This window comes from Bos grunniens, chromosome 16, assembly GCF_055505025.1.
Source record: "Bos grunniens cultivar Pamir isolate PY7600 chromosome 16, Bosgru_T2T1.0, whole genome shotgun sequence".
Classification (NCBI taxonomy): Eukaryota; Metazoa; Chordata; class Mammalia; order Artiodactyla; family Bovidae; genus Bos; species Bos grunniens.
Window position 1 is genome coordinate 51,153,559 of NC_141180.1, and position 18,092 is coordinate 51,171,650.

At 53.6% G+C, this 18,092-nt stretch overlaps 2 protein-coding genes across 30 annotated transcripts in view; one reads left to right on the forward strand and one right to left on the reverse strand.

Annotated features, from left to right (window-relative positions):
• The window catches only part of CDC42BPA (CDC42 binding protein kinase alpha), a 297,854-nt gene extending 293,009 nt beyond the window's left edge, over nt 1-4,845 (forward strand). For 22 of the 24 annotated variants that reach the window (XM_086345011.1, XM_086345012.1, XM_086345017.1 and 19 more), the window contains one exon: nt 393-4,845. In XM_086345011.1, coding sequence (XP_086201137.1) covers nt 393-524 — 132 coding nt within the window. In that variant the 3' untranslated portion in view covers nt 525-4,845. The remainder of the gene's footprint in view (nt 1-392) is intronic. The other 2 variants (XM_086345037.1, XM_086345038.1) reach the window with 1 other exon arrangement.
• A 1,354-nt stretch (nt 4,846-6,199) lies between these two features.
• The window catches only part of COQ8A (coenzyme Q8A), a 47,073-nt gene continuing 35,180 nt past the window's right edge, over nt 6,200-18,092 (reverse strand). For 3 of the 6 annotated variants that reach the window (XM_086345043.1, XM_086345044.1, XM_086345045.1), the window contains exons 5-16: nt 13,998-14,072; nt 10,994-11,116; nt 10,176-10,261; nt 9,924-10,064; nt 9,348-9,429; nt 9,165-9,258; nt 8,775-8,916; nt 8,440-8,547; nt 8,239-8,304; nt 7,715-7,801; nt 6,546-6,872; nt 6,200-6,286 (exon numbers count right to left, since the gene is read on the reverse strand). In XM_086345043.1, coding sequence (XP_086201169.1) covers nt 6,585-6,872; nt 7,715-7,801; nt 8,239-8,304; nt 8,440-8,547; nt 8,775-8,916; nt 9,165-9,258; nt 9,348-9,429; nt 9,924-10,064; nt 10,176-10,261; nt 10,994-11,116; nt 13,998-14,072 — 1,292 coding nt within the window. In that variant the 3' untranslated portion in view covers nt 6,200-6,286; nt 6,546-6,584. Of the gene's footprint in view, nt 6,873-7,714; nt 7,802-8,238; nt 8,305-8,439; nt 8,548-8,774; nt 8,917-9,164; nt 9,259-9,347; nt 9,430-9,923; nt 10,065-10,175; nt 10,262-10,993; nt 11,117-13,997; nt 14,073-18,092 lie in introns of all 6 variants that reach the window. The other 3 variants (XM_086345041.1, XM_086345039.1, XM_086345040.1) reach the window with 1 other exon arrangement.

Genomic DNA, 18,092 nt, shown 5'->3' on the forward strand with positions numbered 1-18,092 from the left:
GGAGAATTTGTTGTATTCTGTGCCTCTTACTCAGCTCAGAAAAGGTGCTTTCTACCCACAGTAAAGAAGTTATGCATGCATGCTAAGTCGCTTCAGTCGTGTCCAACTCTCTGTCACCCTATATACCATACCCTGCCAGGGTCCTCTGTCCATGAAATTCTCCAGGCAAGAATACTGGAGGGGGTTGCCATGCCCTCCTCCAGGGGATCTTCCCCAGGGAGGAGGAGCAAACCCAGGGAGCAAACCCAAGTCTCTTATGTCTCCTGCATTGGCAAATGGGTTGTAGAAAAGTCATGTCCAGTCATTGGCCAGGGTGGCTGGAGAGGACCCGTGGTGGCCTGAACCCCTCCTGACCCTCTGCTGCTCCCTGATGTCTTCCTCTGGCCTCCCAGGACTCTGATTCTCCGCGGCATTCCACGGCTTCCAACAGTTCCAACCTGAGCAGTCCTCCCAGCCCAGTGTCACCCCGGAAGACCAAGAGCCTATCTCTGGAGAGCACAGACCGCGGGAGCTGGGACCCGTGAGCGGGAGCTGGGACCGTGAGCAGCCTCCACGCTCAGACACTCTGGGCTCCCCTCCACTGCCCCCCTCCTCTCACTGTCATCTCTTCCCCAACCTCTGCCTGAAGATGCCAGGGCCGACTGCAGTAGCAGGGCGGGGGTTCGGGAATTCTGCCTCTAGGACCTTCATCCACGCCCCCTTCGACTTAACAGCAACAACCATAAAGGCAGACTTTCATTGAGCAGCTTAGATGAATACTGATTTCATTTCATACACTTAGCGTTGCTTTCTATTTCACCCTTCCCCTAAAAAGGTAGCTTAAGTAGACAGATTCCACACATGTAAGTGATAAGAATAAGATTAGACAGACGTTGTTTTCACAGTAGAGTCTCATGTAGCCCTGAGACAGCACATGGGGCTCGCCAGTGGGTCCCGGGCGCGCGCCAAGCCCCTTCAGCACCACAGTGAATGTCAACCTGATCGTTGCCAGTAAATCCCTTATCACTAAAACAATGCATATTTTACTACAAAACAGAGTTTAAATAAATACACAAATGTAGAGGTTAAGTACTGAATGTATATAGTAAAAAGAAGCATCTTGTATTCAACAAAAAAATGGATGCATATATGAGAGATCATTTAATTTAAAGAACTGTGTTATTTCCTGTCTGTTTTCCACCTAAAAAATGAAAGGGTAGAAAGGCCTGGCACTGACGTGTAAAGAGGGAGGGCGGGAGGAGCAAGCATCCCCTTACCGCCAGCTCTCACGCTGGGTGGGGGAACCTGCGTCTCTCACACTGGACGCGGCACCTGCGAGCTTTAGGAGATGCTCCGAGGCTTTGGTTTCATCGGTTTGGAGTGTATACTGGGAACCAGACTTGTAACATTTAAAGCCTCTTCAGCAGCATCATTAAAAGGCAGATTTACTTCTATCCAAGACATTTCTATTTCTAGCAGTAGAATTTGAACCACACTTCTCATCTGTTATTATATTTTGGTATCTTCTGCAGATGAATGTAGAAACGCAGTTTTGTCACCTTCTGGATCCCTTCCATCTGAAAGGACACAAGGAATGGCCATAAACAGGTTCAGCAGAGTGCTTTTTTCCCTTGGCTGGTCTGCTCCCCCCTTGCAGTGAGGCCTATGCCCCCAGCTGAGCCAGCTTCTCTTCAGAGAGGGAGCTGTTTTGAGGGGGTGTCAGCATCCTCAGATAAGCCTGGGAAAGGGGGTTAATTACCAAATAATGTAAAACCTCAAAGGCAAGGACTTGAACAGCCTTAACCAAATACTCTTTCCCACACGGAGTAGGAAGCGGACAGCTCATCCCTGCCGCACACAGGAAGTCAGCCCAGCGTGGCCTTCCTGAGCGGGTAAGCTTTGCCTCCCTCCTAGCTATATTGTGTTAGTCCCATATCCATTTGGATTCCTGCTGTTTCAATTGCCATAAGGAAAGAGATGCAGAATCAGGAATTTCTTTCTCCAGAGTCATTTCACCAGTTAAGCACATGAGTAGAGAAAGATAGAAATAAAAATATCTGACGGTCATATAGAGAATCTGCCTCTCTTTTACTTTTTATCTAAATTTCCCTGAGAAGTACCAACAGATTTTCTGCTGTCTTTAAAATTCAGCTGAAATAGAAGACCGTTCCTGCCATTGCTTGTCCGCATCTTGGTGTGTAAGCACTGTCGTCTTACCCGCCCACCACCACCTGCACACGCGCGCGCACACACACACCCGCCGCAGCTCTTCCGCTTCCCACCGCAGGCCACAGGGAGCTGGACTATTCCCAGAGGATGCCACTCTCAGGAGCAGGTCACTGAGTTCAGGGAGGGAAGAAAGGGTCCTGTGTGGGCATTATATTGTGAAATATTACAGTAGAGAATTTTAAAATAATAACAGGCTTGGCATTTAAACATCCTGAACTTGGCGCTTGCTCAGATTTATGTTTAACTTGGATGGGCATAAATGACTGCACAATTCTAACCTTCTAAATCCTTTGCTTTTGGAAGAGAAGTGTTAGGTGGAAATACTTTTGTGCGTTTAGATTTCAAGAGTCAGACGTTGAGTCTGGTTACTGCCATGACTCCAGTCACTCCTTACGTTTGGCACTTCCCAGGAGGAGACGGAACCTGCCAGCCGGCTGCTGAGCGTCTGTGGCCCGCTCCCCTTCAGACCTTCCCACCCTCTTCTTTCCTTTCCCCTCACCTCTTCCTGCCCGCCTTTTCTCCTCTGAGCAGAGGCAGATCCAGCTGAGATTCACTGGACTCCACACTAAGCCATTAGTTTATAGCTTTGACAACTAAGTTTCTGTTGCCTATAGGTGCTTATTTCTTTCAGATGCTTTTAGGATCAAAATAATAATCATACCTGAAGTCTGGTCACCAGTATAGTGAGTCATACCCTGTAGCCCCCCAACAGGGCAGATAAAGGGCTTGTCCTGGCTGTCGGGCTCACTGGGAAGTGTAATACTAACCCAGTAGATTATACTCCAGTAATCTGAAATGGTCTTAGCAGTAGCAAAAGAGCAGTCCCAAATGTGATTCGTATTCAATAGGAGGAGCCTTGGGGGAGAAACACTGCCAAGGGTGGTAATCTGGGAGATATTTTCCCAAGATAGTGATCATTCAACTGGGTTTATCCCCATTCTCCAATATGAAGCAGTTACCTTCAGAAGCTTCTTGAAAAGAATGATTTGGGAAATGGGGAATGGATTCTAGAGAAAAAACAGTGATCACTGAAATGGATCAGTAACAAAGATTACGGAACAGATGTGATGTTGCTGTCTGAATTCATCCTTTGTTTTCATGCAGGACATTCAAAGAAACGTATGTGGAAGCAGGAACTTATTTCTCAGTAGAAAGGAAAAATAAGAGGCATTTCTGGCGTAGTCTAGATGTGTTGATATTTGGTGCTATCTATATTCAGCCAATTTGTTGTCTACTCTTGAATTCTACTTTAATCTTGCTATGTGCTTTGGGTGTATAAAATTACATATATACATACACACACACACACACATATATATATATATATATATATATATATATTTCTTTTTGCCAAAAACAGAAGCCTTCCTCCTTGTCAAACGATGCTGAAGCAACTTTTTTAGTTATGTGTCTGCACACACACCCACACTTAGAGATTTCATCTGCTTTCTGAAGGAGCATAGTTTTAAGGCTGTGAAACACAACTAAAAAGGGCCCATCTATTTCATTTTCCAAGCAGAGCTTGTACCCAAGCTTCAGGGAAGAATCTGAAATCCCTGTTTTGTTTACAGCAACAATCTGTCATTCCCCAGCTGGTTCTCAGCCTCCCTCTGCCTTCCATATGGTTAGAGTCATGTCATTTTGTTTCTTAGTGGCCACATCTACTTCTGTGAAAGACCAGTTGCATTTCTACGGACTCTCAGGTATCGTTAAAGAAAAGCCAGAGTAGAGGTGGGCAGACATCCCTGACCCCCCAGGTAGAACAGGGCTGTTTACTGGCCTTTGTCACAAGCTCTGTGTTCTCCCAGCTCAGCGGAGCCCTGTCAAGCTCAGCATCCGCTCTCTGGACAGAGGGGCGTTCTCAGCAGCGGCCAGGCCTCACCACTGCCCCAGTCTGCTGGGCACAATTGGGAAGTGACCGGGCCCCCCACTCCCCTCCTCTCGCTGGCCCAGCCCCTGCATTCATTAGATAAGCCACATGGCATTTCACTGGGCCCATCTTAAAAACCTCTTTCCCTGTTATGACTTCATTATGACAAGTCCAGCGTTCTCTGCAGAGCCCTGCTCCTAAGGGGCCCTCGCTTCAGCTGGAGCTCTGCCTCAAGTCTCAGCGCTGGTCGGCAGGCCGGGCGCTCCTCTCCCTTCACAGGGACGACCGTTACACACACAAACCATTTCATTTATGGGGGGAAATTGATGAAAACAAATCAGCCTTGAAATTTCATGAAAACAAAATGACCTGCCTTTTTATTTGATAGTGTAATATCATTTATTTTATAAATTTTTTAGGGTTTTTTTCTCATTGTAATATTATTGTACAGTTTTGCATGGCCTGGGTGTAATCATTTTTTTGTTTAGAATATAATGCTGACAAGTAAGTGTGTATGGAAGGGGAAAAGATAACTGCTTTGGCCTCTGATCACTCTTTATTTTGTTTGGTTTTACCCCCTCAGTGTCTTAGGGAACTTTATAAGGAGATTCTCTGCTACCAAACAATGGTGTGGATTCTTTTGCACAGAAATATTTAAGGTGGGACAGTCAAAAATGTAACAGGACTCCTCACCGATATTTTATGTTGGTATCACTTAATATTAACCAGACTCTGATGTATTGCAATAAAACAGGGAACTGTTAGAACTGAGTATTTTGTCTTTTTTCCCCTGATTAAGAAGTCTGAGGAATGACGAAAAGGTGACTGACTCTTCATCTCTCTGAACCCCGATTTCTGCCTGTCTCCCGCCTCAGCCAGCTTCCTCGTTACTGGAAGGATGGGGATAATCTGGGACTTTTTTTAGTTCCTTCCATAGCTCAGGTGAGAACAGTGTTTGACTCTCTTGAGGCTTTTGGCTCCCCTCTCTGGTCAGAACGTCCCTGGTGCCCAGTCTGCAAGGCCAGGCTTTGCCTGCGCATTTGTGGGCTGCCCTGCCTGTGTGCGCTTGCCACAAGGGAGCCCACCACACGAGGCCCGCCCCCCCTTCCCCAACCAGACTTCTCGACCCGTGCCACCGCCGACTGAACGTGGCGACTGCTTGCTCGTCCATCTCCTACCTGCAGAGCAGCAGCAGACACGGCCCACAACTTGTGCTTGAGTTAGAACGTCAGAGCTGAGGACACTCAGGAAGCCTGGGTGGTCTTAACAAAGGAGATCTTAAATTGGCTGCAGCTAAATAATTATTCCGAGACCCCTCCCCATTCCATTTCGCGTGTAATGGACATTTCTGTTACCTGTTGGTTCACTGTTTGAAACCATGCTTTAGAGGCAGTAGTTGTGCATTGGTTGGCAAACGTCTGTAAAGGACCAGTGAAGAAATACTTTCGGCTTTGCAAGACTAGTCTCCTGCTCTGACTCAGCTCTGCCATCTTTCTCTGATGATGAATATGGGCTAAGCCTTCTGGGTTCAGGTACCAAGAGCCTCGTGGTGGGAACAGGGCCAAACCTTGCAGAAGCATCTGAGGCAGGAAAGGGTGTGGCACTGACCTCGGGCTCATCACCATGAGCTTAGAAGCCTTTGCAAGTGAAATAATTAATGCCAGAATGCTAGGGTTTTTTTGTTTTGTTTTTTTAATTGAAACAAGTAAATCAGACAATTACAAGAATTGTACGAATATTAACACAGCCTGAAATGACCCCTTGGGTCCAAGCAGGTGATATGTGCACATCAAGGCCCCGGCCCGCCCCCCCGCACACCAGTCTTGGAGCCCAGGGACAGCGCGTGTGGCCCTCTCTCCTTCTGTGGCTCCTGTCCTCCCCGTAGGAGGCGGCAGTTCTCTGGAAACCTCTGGTTCTCAAGAAAGCCTCTAGCAACCAGCCAGAGGGCAGGTGTGGGTGGACCTGGCTTGGCAAAGTAGTACTTGTTGGCACTGCTCAGCTCAGCACTTGTAGATCCAGGCCGGAGAGGAAAAGGCAAAAAATACAAATCTCATTCTAGAAACACACACACACACAAACCTGATATTACACATTCAATAAAATCCAAAAAGGCTTTTCTGGTTTTGGTGTTTTGTTTTTGTTTTTGGTGGCAGGATTCAAAGGAAGAACTCTTATCTTCTGGCTAACGTTCACATTAGCAAAAACCCCCTGTTACAAAAAGGAAGAGGAAATAAAATTGTCTTTTTATCGAGAGTCATTTCAGAGGATTACTAAACAATAAGCAGATTCTGACAGACAGTAGTGGGGCTGCATTTTCATCCTTGCTCCTCTCACCACACAGCCACTTAGCAAGAAAACCGTGTATAAGCGCGGGCAACGGGCTCCGAGCAGCGTCCCCCCATCAGCCCGGCCACCCTCTCCCACCGGGCGAAGTTTAAATGCAGCGCGGGCACCACCAGCTTCCTACTAGTTTCAGCGGCTCAAGGACCGAGGCCGGAGGGTCCTGCTACTGCTGCTCGGCCTGCCTCCTGCAGTAGTTGCTGTAGGCCTCCTCAAACATGGCCTTGCAGGGGAACCGGGCCTTCAGCTTGGAGCAGATGAGGAAGGAGCCGCCCATCTTCCTGTGCAGGGAGTAGGTCTCCTCCGGCGGCGGGACGAGCCGGTGCTTCAGCATGATGGGGATCAGGTTGTGGATCTTCTCGGTGGTGCTCTGGGTCCCAAAGTCAAAGGGCTCCTCCGAGGCAAAGGCCTCCCCCAGGATGAGGATGGCATCTAAGTGGGCGTCTTCCATGGCCTGGAGGAAGACGGAGGGGAGACTGAAGAGCCTGGGGGCTTCAAGCCCAGGGCTCCTCCCACACACACCCCCCCCAGGGGCTAGACTGAGCACTCCCTGAGGGCAGGGCGGGTAGTGAATGCTTCACCCAGATTGAATCATGGTAAGTGGGGGCATGAACTCAAACCACTTAATGTGTGACCTTTCTTCCAGGTAAGAAGAAAGGGAGCTTGGCAGGTCTGTGGCAGAACGCCAGGTGTGACCCAGCCTGAGGGCACTCAAATCCAGAGGTTTTATAAAACACCTGTCAATCTCGAAAGAGCCACAGGCCTGAGCTGAGCTGAGCCTCTGCACTCCTTGTAGGTGGTAGACCCGAGACCACCAGGAGGTCTGCGCCCCTTCCCCACTGTCGGGAGAGGAGAGTGCTGCTATCTGGCGACAGGACACCAAGACGGTCACCCCTTCATTTAAGGGGCTACTAAGATCTCTTCCAGCATGCCCCTCACCCCTCCCCCAGTGAGGCCACAGGAAGTGGGGGCTGGGCTTTGCCATCCCACCTGCTCGCCCAGGCCCTGAGCGCCCGCGACGAGCCCAATGACTAGGATCTCGACGTGGGCTGGGGTGGGACACAAGGGCTTCATGACCAGCCCTGGTATTCTGAGGACCTCGGCCCACCGGCTGGGGCAGGGCCTGCCCGACCTGCCCTACCAGCTCTGATTCCATCCACTTACAAACTGAGATACCCTTCAGATTTCACAGGGAAAGCAGTCCACATCCCAGCCTTCCCACGAACACCAAAGTGGGCCCGGGGGCTGCATGTGGCTCAGCAGGCCTGGTGCACCTCCAGAGTCAAGAGAGCTCACCTTGACCTCATAGCCGGTAAGGAACTTCATCTCTATGGATTTCTTCAGTACAGCCTCCCTGTCCTGGTTAGCAGCAGCCCTGATGATCTGGACAGAGGCACCATGGGTGGCACGTAGAGAGGAGATCCTGGGGGTCCAGGGGGCTGGCACCAGCCCCTCCCCCCACATGCCAGCACATCCACTTTGACCCTTTACTTGGGCTTTCCTGGTGGCTCAGACAGTAAAGGATCTGCCTGCGGTTCAGTCCCTGAGTTGGGAAGATCCCCTGGAGAAGGGAATGGCTACCCACTCTAGTATTCTCGCCCAGAGAATCCCATGGACAGAGGAGCCTGGGGGGCTACAGTCCATGGCCTCGCAAAGTCATACACAACTGACTTTTACTTTCCTCTGCACCTGAGGCGGCTGTGACCTCCTCCACTGTCACCAAACACCGGGGACAGACAGGGACATCAGGATAGGAGTCCACCCTCCCTCCAAGCCCCAGAAGATCACCGGCCAAAGCTAGCCCCCCACCTCCCCTCTACCTGGATGTAGAGGTCGGTGAAGGATCTGTCAAATTCCCGAGTTGCCCCGAAGTCCAGAAGAGCCACCTGGGGATGGGCGATACCGGGGAAGGTTTGCCTCAATGGGGTAGAGGGACAGGGCAACGGGGGGCTGAGACCCCCAGATCTCGGAGCCTGGTCCAGCGGAGCTCAGGGTCCCTGTGGGAGCCCCCGGGTGCTCACCTTGTGCAGCTCAGGGTCATAAAAGAAGTTGGACCAGTTGGGGTCTGTCTGCATGAACTGGAATTCGAACAGCTCCCGCAGGCACAGTACCAGGATGTTGTAGCAGATCTGGGGGCCGAGTGGGTCCAGTCACACCACGCCAGGCTGCCTGGCCCCCACTAGACCTGGATCTGGAAGCCTGACCCCTGCTTTCCTCTCATCACCCACCCCATCCCACCTCCCGCCCACAGCCAACTTTGATTCCAGGTATATCGCCGGGTGGGGGGACGACGAAGCGCTCTTGTCCCACCCCCCACAGGGAGTGCTGGGGACTCCAGGGTCCCCAAGTGACACACCTCGTTTCGGATCTCCTGGCTCAGCCCCTCGGCCTGGTCCAGGGGGAAGCCGGACACCAGCTCCGTGGTCAGCACGTGGGGGCTGCAGAGCTCGTCCACGATCTCGGGCACGTAGAAGAAGGGGTGGTCCTTCAGTAGCTCCCTGGCAGGGTCGAGAGGTCACACCCTGTTCACCCTGATCCTCCCACGCCCACCCTGGAGACGACATGCAGGACAGCGAGGGGCTGAAGCCTCCGGGCTGAGGGCCCTGCCTCCAGCTGGTGGGGGACGGGGCTCTGACCCCAGGCCCCAACCACGGTCTTCCGCCCCTCGGAGCCGGAGGGCCGAAGAGCCACCTCTTCTGTCCCCGCAGCGGGAGCAGCGGGCGCGGGCCCGAGGCTGGAGACGCACCTGAACCTGCGGGCGCAAGCGGCCTCCCGCTGGTAGTCGCACTCGAGGGCCAGCTCCCGCCGCAGCACGTCGATCAGGTGCTCGGGGAACAGGCCTGGGCAGGGGAGCAGGCTGTCGGTGGCCAGGGGCTCCCGCGTCAGCACCCCACCCCCACGCCTGCCCTGCCCAGCAGCAGCCTCAGACCTTCCGGAAGCATGTTGCTCATGTTCAGCACAGTCATGAGGTTGTTGACGTCACTGTTGATGCTCTGGGCCACGCCAGGGTACTGCAGGGAGCATGGGGGCACCGGGCACTCAGAGCACAGCCCTGCGGGCCCCACCCTCCTGCCGCCCGTCAGCTTCCCAGCTGTGTCTCTCCCAGACCCCACACCTTCAGGGCAGAGCCAAGACCCCACGATGCTGCTGTAACCCCCGAGCCCACCATGACCCTCTTGCACTCCACCTGCCGCACCCCCACGCCCATACAGAAACAGCCGCCCCACCCCTCCAGCTCAGGCCCCCAGGCAGACCATCACTTGCCCCCTGTCCCCACCCCGCTCAAACCAAGCTTGCTGGGAGGCTATTATCCTTCCCAGTCACTCCGCAAATACTTCTCCGCACCCAGCGCTGATCTGGTGTTAGGGACAGAGGCGATGAGACACGCACTCTGCCCCGGGCGCAGGTACACACAGGGCATGTGGGTGCAGAGGCCCCCACACCGCAGGCCCCGGCTCTGCCCTGAGCAGCTCCCGAAGACATAAGCACGCCCCTGGGCGCCTACCTGGATCTTCATGGCCACCTCGCGGCCCCCCTTCAAGCGGGCCAGGTGCACCTGCCCAATGGAGGCGGCTGCGAAGGGCCGCTCCTCAAAGTACTCCAGCTTGTCCCGCCAGTTGGGGCCCAGGTCGTTGTTGAGAGTTTTCTGGAGAGAGAGGCCAGGGAGGGGCTGTGAGCACAGCTGGGGACACCCTGAGGAGCCCCCCATCCCCACCCACAGGGCTGCCGCGCCCCAGCCAAGAAGCCCCGACCTCACCATCATCTGCTTCAGCGGCATGAAGTCTGCACTCTGCCTGACCCGATCGAAGATCTTGGCCAGATGGGGGTTGATGAAGGCGTCGTCTGGAAGGCAGCAGAGCAGACAGCAGAGCGCTGACCCCTCGGAAGGAGGGTGCACAGGCCACCTCCATCACCCTGCCCAGTGCAGCCTCCTCAGAGGAGGCCCAGTGCTGCTCCACCCTTCCATACACTGAACCCCAGTTCAGAGAAGCCAAGGCACAGGCCCAGCCTCAGGTTCCTCCTGCTTGAGGGGAACTGGCTTTGCTCCCACTCAGGACACCAGCCTCTCAGCTGCTCCGCCCGGGGGCCCCCATCAGAAGGCCTGAGGCTCCCCTGCATTCAGGCTCCACTCTCAGCACTACACCGAGCCCGCCTCCTGCTCAGCCACAGCGTCCTCCCCAGCCTTCCTTCCCTGGGCCACACCCGGCATGCCCCGATGTCACGCCACTGCAGCCCATGAGCTCCCCCACAGCACCCTCGGTCCATCAGCCTGACTCTCACCAATTTTTGAGATGCCAGGACTTTTGGATATGCCAGAACACTCAGAAGAAGCCAAAGAACAACAACCGGGGGCTCTTATTTAAGACTCTGTTTTTTAAACATCCCAGGTTGGTTAACAGCAAGGACGCAAAACAAGAGAAGCCAGTGAGCAGAAAACCTCCCTCCCTACTCATCCCCAGTGGGGCCGAAACACACACCCTCCCTCTGCTCCCTACCCCACACTGCACCCCCCCGCCCCCCGCCAGCCCCCCCGGCCCACCCCCTCCCCGTCTCCCCCGCCCTGGCCGCACTCACCCTGGATGCTCAGCATCTGGCCCAGCTTGAGCGCCGCCCCGCGCACCTTGCATAGCGTGCGCACGATGCGTTCCGCGTTGGCCTCCGACAGGAAGGGGCTGGAGTCCAACACGGCCTTCTTCCCTGCAGGGGAGCAAAGCCACCCTGATGTCCCTGAGGCGGGGCTGCCAACCTGGGACCCCCACCCCCTCACCCCAAGAGGCCCCTCCCCCAACTCAAGACTGAGTACAACCCAGCCCACCAGCCCCTGGTTATGGGTCTTGGCAACTCACTGGTTCTCCCAGTAAAAACAGAACAGTAACGAAATGTCAGGGTTTAGCACATTTTAAGGGCAGTGGAACAGAGCCCAGCAGAGAGCCTGACACAAAGGGCTTCCCTCCCAGGGAAACCAGCAGGGCAGTTTTAACTCCACTTCTCACACTTTCCCCCCAGATGCTGAGGAAGGCCCTCCGGGGCCCCCCAGGTCTCCCCAGGCGGCCCCCAGCACCCTCCCAATTCACACACACACACACACACAGGCTGGCCCATGGGGCCTCTCCCTCCATGTCAGCCCCAGCCAAGTGACAGTCCCTTGCCCCTCAGTGTCCTGGGCAAAGGCCACCAGCACACCCGGAGTCCCCGCACAGTCACCCGGGCCCCGCTGGCCATGGTGAGAGCGCAGCCCTCCAAGGAGGGGAGTACAGGGTCAAGGACAGCCTCACCAGGTGGGTGCCCGCCTCTCCCCTCTCCCCCACAGAGGCCCTGCAGCCCCCTGCAGCCAGCTGGCCCAGGGAGAAAGTGTAGGAACCTCCAGGGAGCAGAATACTCAGGGGTGGGAGGGTACAGGGTGGTGACTCAAGGTGACGAGGAAGGGGTCACCCAGTGGTCTTGCCCTCTGTCCTGTGAGCCCAGTTAGACCAGAAACTCCCCAGGCTGCCCCCACGGTGCCTGGCACTTTCCTCAGCCTGCATCCCTGCTGGCCTGGTCCAGCACTCAGAGCAGGTCTGAGCCGGATCCCCATGGGGGGACCAGGGGAGGTGGTGTCATGCCACTGCCCTCCGTCCGGGGCTGTACCAGCCTGGCCTCTGATATACCAGGGCCAAAGGGCTAAAGCAGGATCTGAGTCTGAAGGCCAGTGCCTGAGGGTAGCTGTTAGGCCTACACAGGGTCAGGCTCACTCTCAGGGAACCAGATATCAGGACAGGGTCCCAGAAAGGGGAGAGAGTTCAGCTCCACAGGAAGAGGCCAGCAGCTGGATGTCACGGAAGCCACAGCCCCTGGGCAGGGCCACTCCAAGGTGGCTGGGCCAAGAGGGGTCCCTGGCAGACCTCTAAGTCCCCTCTGCCCTCCCCAGCCGCTCAGCCCCTGGGCCCTGTGAACCGGGGACCTGGGTCGTGTCCCCTGAGGAGGCAGGGGAGGAGGAAGGCCCCGCCTCAGGCAGGAGGAGGGCGCTTTCTCCCCGAGTGACACAGTGACCCTGACATTGAGAGACAGGGCCCGGCCCTCCTGAGATTTCTAGGCAGCCCCTCCTCACAGCTGGCCAGTCTCCACTGCCTGGGCAAGGGTGGTCTGAGAACAATGTCGGGGAGTCAGGGAGCCCAAGGGCATGGTGGGCTGGCCCCCAGCCAGGAGAGGCTCCCTGGGGAGAGCGGGCTGGGCTGGTGGGCGCCCTCCAGGCCCAGCGTTCCAGGCGCTGCTCAGGAAGGGGGAGCACACCCTCTGGCCTGAGCCCCATGTCCTGCTCCCAGTCTGGTGGCACCCAGGTGCCTTGACCCCCAGCCAGGCCACCGCTTCCCTGACAAAGGACACCAGCTGTAACCTAGGAGCTGGGGTTGCCTTTCCGCTGCTTGGACAAGGCGGGATGGAGAGCTGCCAGTTTTGGAGCGGAGGACGGGAGGATCTGTGCCTGGGGGAGGCTGGCTTCTCACTCCAGAGTCAGGCTTCACTTCCCGGAGCCTCAGCACCAACACTAAAAATACCTCCCTAATCCTCTCTGTCCTCTGGCCCCTTCCAAGGACACACATGCTCAGGGGCCGCTGGGACAGGCTAGTGCCATCTCCCCCGAGAGGACTCTCATCCCCTCCAGAGGGTCCTGCAGGTGAAGCAGGGCCATCCGAATGGCTGGCAGGCCACCAGGGGAGCCAGGCCCGGAGCTGTAGCCAGGGCTCAGGGACCACGTGGACAGTGGGGACCACTCAGGGTCCCCAGGGATGGGAGGAGGAAGTGTCAGGCCCTAGAATGAGCTGATGAGCCCTGAATAGGGACGGGGGCACTCAGCCGGGAACATCAAGTACACGCTGAGAAATCCATGAGCAGACGGCTCTAGCAGGGCTGCCCTTAATGGCCACCAGAACTCCATTAAAGGGAAAGTTCTCTGCATCTACCCAACCCACCCCCACGCCGGGACAAGTTTGGGGGAGGGGCCCTGGCTGGGCACCCCCACAAGTGGGAGGTGGGGGGAGCTGCCCCCTGACCCACTAACACAGCACCATAAGCACCCAGGTTCCAGCAGCCAGTCTGCAGAACTTTCTCCATGGAGTGCTGCCCACAGCTGGCCACCCAGACTAGGGGGAACTGGGCATTCTGACCTGACCCCAGGCTGGCCCTGGGATCACAGGAGAGTCATGACCTTCACCTCAGAGACAAAAGGGTCTGAGGCTTGAGAGGAGATAGCCACCCCAGGGCACTGAGCAGCAGCTCCCACATCCCTCAGCCACAGCCAATCGGGGAGCCATGGGCAGCTGGCCTAGCAGACCTGGGGTCCCAACGGAACCTCAGGCTCCTGTCAGGAGAGAGCAAGTGAACTCCTCCTCACCCTCCAGAGGAGCCAGGAGGGTGGGGTGAGCCAATATGGGCCGGGACGGGTGCACAGCGGCCTTCGGGTCCCAAACTCCAGGGCTGCCATTTACACGAATGCAAGGTGCAAGGTGGTGGCCAACCCTCGGGGAACACAGGCAGGAGCTCGGAGCTGACAGGCCCAGCTCCCAGGGCCCACCCTACCTTCCTGGTCAAGGGCCCAGCTCACCTGAGGGGTCGTCGGGGCGGAGGCTCTTCTTGGCAACCTCGGCCAGGGCCCCGAAGCCCAGACCTACGGCCAGACCTGCAAAGAGGAGGTTGAGGGCTCTGGGCATTCGCTCAGGAGCTGCCCATTGCCCTTCCCAATGAGCCCTGGAGCACCCCAGGCAGACAAGGGCCTCACTCCCCAAGGACCCCGCTGACACTGCAGACGTTGTGAAAAGGTAGGAGATACATACTGACTGTTTTCAGAGAACACCTGGATCAAGACGAGTGTTCTGGTGGAAAAGTCTCCTCTACCCCTACTCCCATCGTCTTTGCTATATGCTCACGCGACGCACAAACACGCCCGAGACAACATACAATGAAAAACACAGGGGGAGGCACAGCACAAATGGAAAATAAACCAGGAATGGCTGCAGGCCAAGGACAACACAGGGCACCCTTCGGGACACAGTCACCCACTTCAATGTGTGCAGTGAGCCTCAACACCCTAGAACTCTCTGATCTAGTTCACTGCAGCTGCAAGGAGACGTATTACCACCACAACATACAGCAGTCATTGGTAGGGTTGGAACATTTTGCAAAAGCCATGGGGACTCACTGGAGCCCAGACCACAGCTCTCACTCAAGAGGAAGGCCCCACAGACACGCACAGGGGTTTAAGGATGGTAGGGTATCAGCCCCACTTTCTCCCTTCATCAACCTTTGAAATCAAGGTTTCTTAACACCTCCTTTGTCCAGAGGTTGGTACTGGATGATCCCAACTGTCCAGGAGAGGCCCGAGGAGCCCAGCAGGTGCCACTCAGCCCACAAAGAAGGCCCAGGAGCCTGGCTCAGGGCCCATCTCCTCTACTTCAAACAGTTCCGGCTGGCTTGGGGCGGGGGCCAGTTAGCCGAGAGTGAAGAACACATGGAGGAGCACACTGACCACAGCAGACGGGACAGCAAAGACCCAGGGAAGATCCCAAAGAGGCCCGAGAACAGCCGGCGCTGGTGAGCACGGTCCTGCGGGCGGGGAGGTTGACGAAACAGCTTCCCTCCAGGCCCGGCGGGCGCACACCGGGCAAGGAAACCTGCACGTGCATCTGCATTTTCCAAGTTTTCTACGATTATGCGTTACTTCTATGAGAAATACTATTGAACTGACTGAGAAAGCTACTTAATGAAGGTAAATTTTAAAACATCAAAAAAGGATAACCAAATTAAAACACATGTATTTATGGAATACACTTTACCCACCATTAGGCAAATGCACAGCCCCCACTTTGTCAGCTGTAAAGCTGTAGTCCTCGGTGTGAGGATTAAACAGTGGAATAAGACTGAAGCACCTCCAGGAGGGGCAGTCATAGGGCGACACCGTTTAAAGATGTTTGCTATTACTGTCCTTTCTCCTATTCAAAGGCAGACCAGTGCTGCCCAGGAAACATAACGCCAGCCACGGGTATTTTTAATTTGCTAGTGACCACATTAAAAAGGCAAAAAGAAGCATATGAAAAGAATTCCGATCGTATATTTTATTTAACCCAAAGTACTCAACATATTTCCTCTATTTCTTTGCATTGTTTACTTAGGAAGACTTTCTTATCTCTATTCTCCCGAACTCTGCATTCAGATGGGTATATCTCTCCTTTTCTCCTTTGCCTTTCACTTCTCTTCTTTTCTCAGCTATTTCTAAGGCCTCCTCAGAGGAAAACAATAGAATGGGAAAGACTAGAGATCTCTTCAAGAAAATTAGAGATACCAAGGGAACAGTTCATGCAAAGATGGGCACAATAAAGGACAGAAACAGTATAGACCTAACAGAAGCAGAAGATATTAAGAGGTGGCAAGAATACACAGAAGAGCTATACAAAAAAGATCTTAATGACCCAGATAATCATGATGGTGTGATCACTCACCTAGAGCCAGATATCTTGGAATGCGAAGTCAAGTGGGCCTTAGGAAGCATTACTATGAACAAAGCTAGTGGAGGTGATGAAATTCCAGCTTAGTTATTTCAAATCCTGAAAGATGATGCTGTGAAAGTGCTGCACTCAGAATGCCAGCAAATTTGGAAAACTCAGTAGTGGCCACAGAACAGGAAAAGGTCAGTTTTCATTCCAATCCCAAAGAAAGGCAATGCCAAAGAATTTTCAAGATACCACACAATTGCACTCATTTCACATGCTATCAAAGTAATGCTCAAAATTCTCCAAGCTAGGCTTCAACAGTACATGAACCGAGAACTTCCAGATGTTCAAGCTGGATTTAGAAAAGGCAGAGGAACCAGAGATCAAATTACCAACATCCACCGGATCACAGAAAAAGCAAGAGAACTCCAGAAAAAAACAACTACTTCTGCTTCATTGACTAAGCTAAAGCCTTTGACTATGAATCACAACAAACTGTGGAAAATTCTTAAAGAGATGGGAATACCCGACCACCTTATCTGCCTCCTGTGAAACCTGTATGCAACTAAAGAAGCAACAATTAGAAATGGATATGAAACAATGGACTGGTTCCAAATTGGGAAAGGAGTATACTGTCAAGGCTGTATACTGTCACCCTGCTTATTTAACTTATATGCAGAGTACATCATAAGAAAAGCCTGGCTGCTGAAGCACAATCTGGAATCAAGACTGCCAGGAGAAATATCAATAACCTCAGATATGCAGATGACACCACCCTTATGGCAGAAAGTGAAGAAGAACTAAAGAGCCTCTTGATCAAAGTGAAAGAGGAAAGTGAAAAAGCTGGCTTAAAACTCAACATTCAAAAAACTAAGATCATGGCATCCAGTCCCATCACTTAGTTCATGGCAAACAGATGGGGAAACAATGGAAACAATGACAGAGTTTACTTTCTTGGGCTCCAAAATCACTGCACATGGTAACTGCAGCCATGAAATTAAAAGACACTTGCTCCTTGGAAGAAAAACTATGACAAACCTAGACAGCGTATTAAAAAGCAGAGACATTACTTTGCCAAGAAAGGTCCATCTAGTCAAAGTTATAGTTTTTCCAGTAGTAAGGTATGGATGTGAGAGTTGGACCATAAAGAAGGCTGAGTGCTGAAGAATTGATTCTTTTGAACTGTTGTGTTGGAGAGGACTCTTGAGAGTCCCCTGGACAGCAAGGAGATCAAACCAATCAATCCTAAAAGAAATCAACCTTGAATATTCATTGGAAGGACTGATGTTGAAACTGAAGCTCCAATACTTTGGCCTGATGCAAAGACCCTGATACTGGGAAAGACTGAAGGCAAGAGAAAGGGTCAACAGAGGATGAGATGGTTGAATGGCATCATCAACTCAATGGACATGAGTTTTAGCAAACTCCAGGAGATGGGAAGGACAGGGAAGCCTGGTGTGTTACACTCCATTAGGTCGCAAATAGCTGGACACGACTCAGCGACTGAACAACAACAACTCAACATATCATCCCTTACAAGTACTCAATATAAACACGGTTAAAAAGATATATTACTCTTTTCTTACACTAAGCCCTCAAATCCAACGTGTATTTTACTCTCAGAGCACATCTCAACTTGGACCAGCCACATTTCAAGTGCCCAGCAGCCCATGTTGCTGCTCAGTCAGCACATACCAAGCATAAGCCAAGTTCTGGCAGCCAGAGGAAGAGGCCACAGTCATCTGGAGATGCCCCCAAGGACACCCTGGTGCGCTGAATGGAGATGCTGTGGCCTGTTTCCCTCTGACACCCCAACCCAGCCCCAGGGGACACTGAGCACAGAGCCGGAGCCGCGTCTCTGGTCAAATATTAACTCCTGCTGCCTGCCCATCCCCACCCCACTCATCACACTATCTGACTTAGCAAAAAAATGATAATGGGAACATTAACTTTCAAATCCCAATGACCTTCACCAGCGTATCTCTGCCCCAAGATTTTTCTCTGGCTAGATCAAATCCAAAGAGAAGCCTACGAGAGAGGCAGACGCACCAAAGGTTACCCAGCCTGGCCACTGCAAGCAGACGCCGCACCCCTCCCTCTGCAGATCCCCCCGCGCCTCCTGCTGGGCCCCCTCAGACTCTTCTCTGGCCACTTCTAGGCTGTGGGACAGAGCCAAAGCTCTCCAAGCCAAGGACATGTCACTGAACACTGAA